The 11,435-nt window shown below is 41.7% G+C and overlaps 1 protein-coding gene across 4 annotated transcripts in view; it reads right to left on the bottom strand.

The window, feature by feature from the left end:
* The window catches only part of CENPP (centromere protein P), a 256,672-nt gene extending 245,245 nt beyond the window's left edge, over window positions 1–11,427 (bottom strand). For 2 of the 4 annotated variants that reach the window (XM_021085712.1, XM_021085711.1), the window contains exons 1-2: window positions 11,026–11,146; window positions 9,135–9,372 (exon numbers count right to left, since the gene is read on the bottom strand). Coding sequence is in view for 1 of the 4 variants with exons in the window: in NM_001315813.1 (NP_001302742.1) it covers window positions 11,026–11,132 (107 nt within the window). In the remaining 3 variants the exon portion in view is untranslated. 4 annotated transcript variants of the gene reach the window in all.

Raw genomic sequence — 11,435 nt, 5'->3', positions numbered from 1 at the left:
GATTCACATGGAACCTCAAGGAATGCCAAATAGCAGAAACAATGTTGGAAAAGAAAAAAAGTGGAGGACTCATATTCTCTGACTTCAAAACTTAACTCAAAGGTACAGTAATTAACATAATGTGGGGAGATGGGATTAAGATGGCACAATAGAAGGACTGGACCTCAACTTCTCTCCTAAAAAAAAACAAAATTTACAACTAAATGCTGAACAATCCTCAAGCAAATGGACCAGAATCCTTCAAAAAGATATCCTACACCAGAAGACAAAGGGGAGGCCACAATCAATAGGTAGGAGGGGTGATTTCCTGATATAAGAAACCCCATACCTCCCAGGTGGGAAGCCCCATAGACTGGAAAGTAACTGGTTCACAGAGACTCACCCACAGGAGTAAAAGTTCTGAACCCCACATCAAACTCCTACATGTGGGGATCTGGCACTGGCAGAAAGAACCCTAGGGCATCTGGCATTGAAAGCCAGTGGGAATTGTGAGCAGGAGCTCCACAGGACTGGGGGAAAAAAAGACCCCATTCGTAAAAGGCGCACTCATAATTTCACGTGCACTGGGTCCCAGGGCAAGCAAAGTCTCCGCAGGAATCTGGGTTGGACCTGCTGCAGTTCTTCTAGGATCTCCTGGGAAAACAGGGGGTGAACGTGGCTCGTTGTGTGGGAAGGACACTGGAAGAAAAGCTCTCGGGAATATTCATCAGCATGCCTTTCTCTGGAGGTGGCCATTTTGGGAAAATCTGGCCCCACCCATCAGCAGTGAGAAGCCCCAGGCCAAACAACAATCCAGGTGGGATCACAGCCCCACCCATCAGTAAACAGGCTGCCTAAAGACCACCAAGGAACACAGCCCCACCTGTAATCCCATCCAGAGACAAAGCCCCACCCCAAGAGGGATAGGAATCAGCTCCACCTACCAGTGGGCAGGCATCAATCCCTCCCATCAGGAAGCCTACAGCAAGCCCCTGTACCAATTTCAGCCACAAGGGGGGCAGACACCAGAAGTAAGAGAGGCTACAACTCTATTATCTGTAAAAAGATCACCACACCAAAAGCCTGTCAAAATGAAAAGACAGAGAACTATTTAACTCAGAGGCGGGAGAAAGAAAAAACCCCAGAAAATCAGCTGAGTCATCAGGAGATTCTCAGCCTCCAGGAAAAAGACTTTAGACTGTTGATGCTGAAGACGATGCAAGGCACTGGAAATGCACTGGAGGCAAAGATGGATAACTTACAGGAAACATTGAGCAAAGAGATACGAGATGTAAAATGTAAACAAGAGATGCAAAATACAATAACTGAAATAAAAAAATTCATTAGAAGCAGCTAACAGCAGAATACAGGAGGCAGAAGAATGAACAAGCGAGGTGCAGGACAGATTAGTGGAAATCATGGATGTGGAACAGAAAAGAGAAAAGAGATTGAAAACAAATGAAGAGCGTCTCAGAGAACTCTGGGACAACATTAAACGCACCAACATCCGTATCATAGGGGTGCCAGAAGGAGAAGAGACAGAGAAGGGGACAGAAAAAATACTCAAAGAGATAATAGCCGAAAACTTCCCTAACATGGGAAAGGAACCACTCACCCAAATCCAGGAAGTGCAACAAGTACCATATAAAATAAACCCAAGGAGGAATACCCTGAGACACATATTAATCAAACTGACCAAAATTAAAGACAAAGAGAAAACCTTGAAAGCAGCTAGGGAAAAGAAACAACATACAAGGGAACCCCGATAAGGTTATCGGCAGATGTTTCAGCAGAAACTCTGCAGGGCAGAAGGGAGTGGCACAATATACTTAACGTGTTGAAAGGTAAAAACCTCCAACCAAGATTACTTTACCCAGCAAGGCTCTCATTCAGATTTGAAGGAGAAATCAAAAGCTTCGCAGATAAGCAAAAGCTGAGAGACTTCAGCAACACTAAACCAGCTATACAACAAATACTAAAGCAACTTCTCTAGGCAGAGAAGAAAAGGCCGCAACCAGAAACAAAAATACCGCAAATGACAAGGCTCACCAGTAAAGGTATATATACGGTAAAGATAAGAAATCATCCACGCACAATTATGCCACCAAAATCAGAAATCGTGGGAAGAGGAGGGTACAAATGCAGGACACCGGAGATGCACTTGCAATTAACAGACCAACAACTGAAAGCAATCTCATATAAACATGGACTCATATCAAAACTTCAGAGTAACTGCAAACCAAATATCTACAAGTGATACACACACAAATAAGAAAAATCAACTCAAATACAACACTAAAGATAGTCTACAAACCACACGAGGAGAGAACAAGAGAAGAAGGAAAGAAAAAAGAGCAACAAAAACATATCCAAAGCAATTAATAAAACAGCAATAAGAACATACATATCAATAATTACCTTAAGAGTTAATGGACTAAACGCCCCAACCAAAAGACACAGACTGGCTGAATGGATACAAAAACAAGATCCATATACATGCTGTCTTCAAGAGACCCACTTCACTTCTAGGGACACATACAAATTGAAAGTGAGAGGATGGAAGAAAATATTCCATGCACACAGATCAAAAGAAAGCTGGAGTAGCAGTATTCATATCAGACGAAATAGACTTTAAAATGAAGAATACTTTAAGGGACAAGGAAGGTCACTACATAATGATCAAAGGATCAATCCAAGAAGAAGATTTAACAATTTTAAATATCTACGCACCCAACATAGGTGCACCACAATATATAAGGCAACTGCTAACAACCTTAAAAGGACAAATCGACAATAACACAGTAAGAGTGGGGGACTTTAACACCCCACTTACAGCACTGGACAGATCAACCAGACAGAAAATCAATAAGGAAACACAGGCCCTGAACGATGCATTAAGCCAGATGCACTTAATAGATATTAATAGGTCATTCCATCCAAAAGCAACAGAATACACATTCTTCTCAAGTGCACATGGAACATTCTCTAAGACTGATCACATCCTGGGCTACAAATCAAACCTCAGTAACTTTAAGAAAATTGAAATCATATCAAGCATCTTTTCTGACCACAACGCTACACGACTGGACATCAACAACAAGAAAAAAACTGCAAAAAACACAAACACGTGGAGGCTGAACAACATGCTACTAAACAACCAATGGATCACTGAAGAAATCAAAGAGGAAATTAAAAAATACCCAGCAGCAAATGACAACAAAGACACGACACTCCAAAACCTATGGGATGCAGCAAAAGCCGTGCTAAGAGGAATGTTTATAGCCATACAAGCCCACCTCAGGAAACAAGAAAAAGCTCAAATAAAGATGCTAACTTTACACCTAAGGCAGCTCGAGAGAGAAGAACAGACAAGACCTAAAGTTAGTAGAAGGAAAGAAATCATAAAGATCAGAGCGGAAAACAGAAAAGATCAATGAAACGAAAAGCTGGTTCTTTGAAAAGATCGACAAAATTGATAAACCCTTAGACAGACTTATCAAGAAAAAAGAGAAGACTCAAATCAATAAAATTAGAAACGAAAAAGGAGAAGTAACATCGGACATCGCAGAAATACAAAGGATCATAAGAGACTACCATACGCAACTACATGCCAATAAAACGGAAAACCTAGAAGAAATGGACAAATTCTTAGGAAGGTACAATCTTCCAAGACTAAACAAAGATGAAATAGAAAAGATGAACGGACCCATCACACAAACTGAAATGGAAACTGTGATTAAAAAACTTCCAACAGACAAAAGTCCAGGACCAGATGGCTTCACAGGCAAATTCTATCAAACATTTAGAGAAGAGCTAACGCCTCTCCTTCTGAAACTATTTCAAAAATCGCAGAGGAAGGGACACTCCCAAACTCATTCTATGAGGCCACCATCACCCTGATACCCAAACCAGACAAAGGTACCACCAAAAAAGAAAACTACAGGCCAATTTCACTGATGAACATAAGATGTAAAAATCCTCAACAAAATACTAGCAAACCACATCCAACAATACACTACAAGGATTGTACATCAGGATCAAGTGGGATTTATCCCAGGGATGCAAGGGCTCTTCAATATCCGCAAATCCATCAGTGTGATATACCACATTAACAACCTGAAGAATAAAAACCATATGATCCTCTCAATAGATGCAGAAAAAGCCTTTGACAAAATCCAACATCCATTACTGATAAAAACCCTTCAGAAAGTGGGCACAGAGGGAACCTACCTCACCATCATAAAGGCCATATATGACACACCCACAGCGAACATCTTTCTCAATGGTGAAAAGCTGAAAGAATTCCCACCAAGCTCAGAAAGAAGACAAGGATGTCCACTCTTGCCACTACCCTTCAACATGGTTTTGCAAGTCCTAGCCACGGCAATCAGAGAAGAAGAAGAGATAAAAGGAATCCAAATTGCAAAGGAAGAAGTAAAACTGTCACTATTTGCAGATGACATGATACTTTACCTAGAGAATCCTAAAGACTCTACCAGAAACCTGTTAGAGCTCATCCATGAATTCGGCAAAGTCGCAGGATACAAAACTGATACTCAGAAATCAACAGCATTTCCATATACTAACAATGAAAGAGCAGAAAGAGAAATCAGGGAAGCAATCCCATTTACCATCGCATCCAAAAGAATAAAATACCTAGGAGTAAACCTACCTAAAGAGACAAAAGACCTGTACTCTGAAAACTATAAGACACTGATGAAAGAAATCAAAGATGACACAAAGAGATGGAAAGACATACCATGCTCTTGGATTGGAAGAGTCAATAGTCTCAAAATGACTCTACTACCCAAAGCAATCTACAGATTCAATGCAATCCCTATCAAAAGTCATTTTTCACAGAACTCAAACAAAATAGTTTAAAGTTTGTTTGGGGCACAGAAGACCCCGAACAGCCAAAGATATCCCGAAAAAGAAAAATGGAGCTGGAGGAATCAGGCTCCCGGACTTCAGACTATACGACAAAGCAACAGTCAACAAAACCATATGGTACTGGCACAGAGACAGAAATACAGATCAGTGTAACAGGATAGAAAGCCCAGAATTCAACCCACGCACCTACAGCCAACTCATCTATGACAAAGGACGCAAGAATATACAATGGAGCAAAGACAGCTCCTTCACTGAGCGGTGCTGGGAAAACTGGACAGCCACGTGGAAAAGAATGAAATTAGAACACTCCCTAACACCACACGCAAAAGTAACCTCAAAATGGATTAAAGACCTAGATATAAGACCAGACACTGTAAAACACTCAGAGGAAAACATAGGCCAAACACTCTCTGACATATAAACAACCGCAACATCTTCGCAGATCCACCTCTTAGAGTATCGACAATAAAAACAAAAATAAACAAATGGGACCTAATCAAACTTCAAAGTTTCTGCACAGCAAAGGAAACCCGAAACAAAACGAAAAGACAACCCACAGAGGGGGAGAAAATCTCTGCAAATGAATCGACTGACAGGGGATCCATCTCCAAAATTTATAAACACCTTCTGCAGCTCCACACCAAAAAAACAAACAACCCCATCCAAAAATGGGCAGAGGATCTAAACAGACAGTTCTCCAAGGAAGACATACGGATGGCCAAAAAACACATGCAAAGATGCTCAACATCACTCATTCTTAGAGAAATGCAAATCAAAACCACGATGAGGTACCACCTTACACCAGCCAGAATGGCCATCATCCAAAAGTCTACAAACAATTAAGTGCTAGTACACTGCTGGTGGGAATGTAAACGGGTGCAACCACTGTGGAAAACAGTATGGAGATTCCTCAGAAAACTAAACACAGAATCACCATTTGATCCAGCAATCCCACTCTTGGGCATCTACCCAGAGAAAACCATGACACGAAAAGACACATGTATTCCAATGTTCATTGCAGCACTATTTGCAACAGCCAAGACATGGACACAGCCTAAACGTCCATCGACAGAGGAGTGGATCAAGAAGATGTGGTGCATATACACAATGCAATATTACTCAGCCATTACAAGGAACGAAATACTGGCATTTGTAGCAACATGGATGGACCTAGAAATTATCATGCTAAGTGAAGTCAGTCAGACAATGAGACACCAACATCAAATGCTTTCACTGACATGTGGAATCTGAAAGAAGGACACAATGAACTTCTTTGCAGAACAGATGCTGACTCACAGACACTGGAAAATCTTACGGTCTCCAGAGGAGACAGTTTGGGGGATGGGGGGATATGCTTGGCTGTGGGATGGAAATCCTGTGAAATTGGATTGTGATGATCATTATACAACTACAGATGTGATAAATTCATTGCATAATTTAAAAAATACCATAGTGTGATATTGTTTTAAAGACAGAAATAGAAATCAAGAGAATAGAATAGTTCTCTGTAGAAGCCAGAAATAAATCCTGTCATATATGGTCAAATGATTTTGAATAGCATGCCAATACCACTCCAACTGTGCTGGAAAAACTAGATATCTACATGCAAAACAGTGAAATTTGACCCTTACCTAACATATATAAAACCCAATTCACATTAGATGAAGGGTGTAAAGAAAAAATCTAAAATGGGGGGGAGATTAGAATGTTTGGATTAATGTATACACCCTACTATATATAAAATAGATAACCAAGAAGGACCTACTTACTATATAGCACAGGTAATTATACTCAATATTTTGTAATAACGTGTAAGTGAAAAGAATCTGAAGTGTGTGTGTATCTGAATCAGTGCTGTACAGATGAAACTAACACAATATTTTAAATGAATTTTAATTAAAAAAAAAAAAAAAAAAAGAGTTCCCATCATGGATCAGCAGAAACAAATCTAACTAGTATCCACGAGGACACAGGTTTGATCCCTGGCCTCACTCAGTGGGTTAAGGATCCAGCATTGCCGTGAGCTCTGGTGTAGGTCACAGACACAGCTCGGATATGGAGTTGCTGTGGCTGTGGTATAGGCTGGTGGCTCCAATTCGACCCTGATCCTGGGAACTTACATGTGCCACAGGTGAGTCCCTAAAAGGTCTATAAATAAAAATAAAAAGAAAATTTTTAAAAAGACTCAAAACAATAAAACTCCTGGGAGAAAACATAGGTAAAAGACTTCGTGACACTGGATTTGGCAAGGATCTTATCAACATCAAAGGCACAGATAACAAAAGAAAAAACAGACAAATCGGACCTCATAAAAAATATTTTATTTATTTTATTTTTAGAAATTTTATTTTATTTTTTGTCTTTTGTGCTTTTTTAGGTTGCACCCACAGCATATGGAGGTTTCCAGGCTAGGGGTCTAATCAGAGCTATTGCCCCGGCCTACACCAGAGCCAATGCCAGATCCTCACAGCAAGGTCACACCTCACAGCAACACCAGATCCTTAACCCACTGAGCGAGGCCAGGGATCGAACCTGCAACCCCATGGTTCCTTGTCGGATTCATTTCTGCTGTGCCACGACAGGAACTCCGAAAAATATTTTAAATTGTACATCAAACAACACTATCAACAGAGTAAAAAGGCAACCCATATGTGTGGGAGAAAATATTTGTTAATTATATCTCTGATAATGGGTCAATATTCAAAAATATACAGAGAAGTCCTAAAACCCAACAACAAAACCCCAAACAATCAGATTCAAAAATGAGCAAAGGACTTAAACAGACATTTCTCTAAAGAAGATATACAAATGGACAATAAGTACATTAAAAGATACTCAAAATCACTAATCATTAGGGAAGTGCAAGTAAAACTACACTGAGATACCGCCTCATACCCATCAAGATGGTTACTATCCAAAAAGAGAAAATAAGTGTTGATAAAATGTAGGGAATGTAGAATGCTGTAGACTATTAGAACATAAAATGATAGAAACACTGTGGAAAGCAGTACAGTGGTTCCTCAGAAAATTCAAAATAGAATTAACACATGATCCACCAACTCTACTTCTTGGTATGTATCCAAAGAATTGAAAGCAGGATCTCAAAGAGATATGTGTACACCCATGCTCATACCGGCATTATTCACAATAGCTAAAACATGGAAGCAACCCATGTTTTACAGGTGAATAGATAAATAAAATGTGGTATAATACAGGAAAATGCTGTTCAGCATGTAAAAGGAAATTCTGCAATATGCTACAATATGGATAACCACTTATGCTAAGTGAAATTAGGCAGTCAGAAGAAGATAAATATGTATGATTCCATTTATATGAGGTCAAATTCATGGAGACAGGAAATAGAATGGTGGTGGCCAGGAGCTAAGGGGAGTTGGGAAATGGGAAGTTACTGTTCAATGGGTACAGAGTTTTAGATTTACAAGATGCAAAGAGTTATGGAAAGGGATGGAGGTAATAGGGGCACAGTATTATAAAATGGTTGATACAGGAATTCCCGATGTGGCTTAGCTGTTAACAAACCTGACTAGCATCAATGAGGATGTGTGTTCAATCCCTGGCCTCGCTCAGTGGGTTAAGGATCTGGTGTTGCTGTGAGCTGTGGCGTAGGCCTCAGACGCGGCTTGGATCCCGAGTAGCTGTGGCTCTGGCATAGGCCGGTGGCTACAGCTCCAATTGGACCCCTAGTCTGGGAACCTACATATGCTGTGGGTGCAGCCCTAAAAAGACCAAAAAAAAAAAAAAAAAAAAAAAAAAAAGGTTGATATATTTACATGTATTGTACTGCAATAAAAAAAAAAAAAAAAAGCTTGGTACACAGGTCCTAAACTTCCTTCTCAGTCATAGTGAAAAGAAATTTTACGTTAAATCCAAGCACCTTGGACTGACATTTATTATCTTCCACAATCTGGACTCTTCTGTCTTTCTCAACTTGATCATAAAGGAGGATAAGAATACATGGATAGTCTTCCCACTATCCTGAGCTAAACATGACATACTGTTGCCAGTAACGAAATCACCTTTTTTTGTCACAGTGCTTCTCAAACTTTCAAAGGTGCATAAAACCATCAGAAGTCTGGTTAAAAAGCAGATTCCAACTCAGTAGGTCAGGGTTGGGCTTAAATCTGTATTTCTGTTCAAGCCAAATGATGCCAATGCTTCCAATCTGTGAAACATCTGTGGAGGAACATACCTGTTCCCTGCTCACCTGCCTCCCTCTCCCTTTCACTAGTCACAGCCTCCTTTACCTTCATGAGCCCATCCAACAGGCACTCAAACATTTTTCTTTAGAACTTCTCAATTTCTACCAATTCTTGTCCAGTTAGTTGAGGAAAATCTCATTATCTCTGCTTCTATGTCAAATTGGAATTGACTAAAAAAAGAAGGAAGTTTGCTTGCAGGACAGCTGGCTAAGGATCAGGCATTGCCGCAGCTGTGGTGCAGGTCACAACTGAGATTCCGGTTCCATCCCTGGCCCCGGAACTTCTAGCAAAAACAAAACACACACACAAAAAATAAATAAAAGTAAAAAATGAAGATAATTTCTGCTTTCAAGCAGCATGCAAGTTTGAGACACTAGGTACACAATTAACTGTTAGACCCTTCCTCTCCTTCTTCAGTTAAGCAAAGGGCCTGGGCTTTTAAGTTTGAGACACTAGGTACAGAATTAACTGTTAGACCTTTCCTCTTCTTCAGTTACGCAAAACACCTGGGCTTTGAAGTTTGTGATCTTTAGGTTCCAATCCAGCTCTAATACTTACATCCTCTGTGACTTTGGCCAAACAGTTTAACTTCTCTGAGCCTCAGTTTTCTTATTTTTTTTTCTTTTTGTTCTTTTGCCTTTTCTAGGGCTGCTCCCGCGGCATATGGAGGTTCCTAGGCTAGCGGTCGAGAATCGGAGCTGTAGCCGCTGGCCTACACCACAGCCACAGCAACGCCAGATCCGAGCCGCATCTTCGACGCACACCACAGCTCACAGCAACGCCAGATCCTTAACCCACTGAGCAAGGCCAGGGATCGAACCCACAACCTCATGGTTCCTAGTCAGATTTGTTAACCACTGCGCCACGACGGGAACTCCCAAGTTTTCTTAACTTTAAAACAGGGTTTACAATAATACCTACCTCAGAAGATTGGCATAGGTGTTAAAAGAGATGATGCACATAAAGACCCTTGCATTTCTCAGTCTGGCACTTGGTAAGTAATGGACAGACCATGACTGTTGCTGGGAACGAAAATGTTAAGATGCTACTGCTCTGCAGCACACAACACTCCAGCTATTTCTACCCCTCAGTTCAAAGGGCTCTGTTCCCCTTTAGACAGGGAGTTCCCCCACCTCTGCTACTGGGATGCTTCCCTACCTGCGGGTATTTGACAATCATCTTTGCAGCTTTTGCCAAATTCTCCTACAAACTATATTCCTTTTTTTTTTTAACCTGAAGCACCTGAAGCATATGAAAATTCCAGGGATAGGGGGTCTAACTGGAGCTGCAAATGCAGGCTGATGCCACAGCCACAGCAACACCAGATCCAAGCCGCATCTGTGACTACATACCAAGCTTTCAGTAACGGGATCCTTAACCTACTGGGCCAGGCCAGGGATCCAAGCTGCATCCTCACCAAGACAAGGCTGAGTTCTTAACCTGCTGAGCCACACGGGAATTCCTTATCTATTTTTCTTACATCAACTTACTTTTTTTAACCTAAATTATTTCTCAGAGGAAATCACCTGTCACTAACATAAACGAAAAACCAGTAAATCAGTATCAATTGTCACAGTTAAGTGACCTATAAAAACAAATAACATGAAAACAAATAGTCATTAAATCTTAACTAGATACTGCTGCCTACTAAAAGCAAGGTTGCTAAGGAAATAAGCAAGGCTTTCACCTAGATAGTTATCAGCAAGAGAAAGAGAACTGAAAGAAAAACACCTTCCCCCTGACTGCGATTAAATCGGTTAATACACGGTAAGCGTTTACAATGCGGCCCACGCGTGGACTCCTCACTCTTAGCTTTGTAGATAATGAGTTCCAGCCCACGTCTGGTGCTCGGGAAAGTCTGTGACCGACGGAGGTCCGAGAACCCGGAGTGGAGAGATTTTCATCCTTCCCACCGAGTCTGAGGAAGGCCACGTACCGGACTGGTGAGGTGTCTTCACCCGGCGCCGGTAGCTCCACGCACGCCCGCCTCAAGGCCTTGATCTCGGCTTCCAAGGCGTCGGCCTCAGCGCGAAGGGAGTCCATGGTGAGGCACTGACAAGAAACTGCCTGGTGGAAGCGCGCCACCGCCCGCTCTTCAAGCCTCGCGCGCGGATGGCGCGAACCATCCCAGAGATCGGCTGGGGAGGCAGGGGAACGGCGCGCGATCCCCTCGCACATACCCAGCGCTCGTAAGCATCCGGGGACCGTTGCTGTCCCTGTGTACTAGTTAACGGCTGTCCCTCCGCAGTCCCTACCTACACTTCAAGAGGTTAATTCCCTCTAACCCGAAGGCCAAGGATGCTGCTGTCCACCCCCGACCCAGAGGCGGCTGGAAGCAACGAGGAT

The sequence above is a fragment of the Sus scrofa genome, chromosome 3, assembly GCF_000003025.6.
Source record: "Sus scrofa isolate TJ Tabasco breed Duroc chromosome 3, Sscrofa11.1, whole genome shotgun sequence".
NCBI classification, from domain to species: domain Eukaryota; kingdom Metazoa; phylum Chordata; class Mammalia; order Artiodactyla; family Suidae; genus Sus; species Sus scrofa.
The sequence above is the reverse complement of the archived record's forward strand: the minus strand, read 5'-3'. Positions and strand labels throughout refer to the sequence as shown.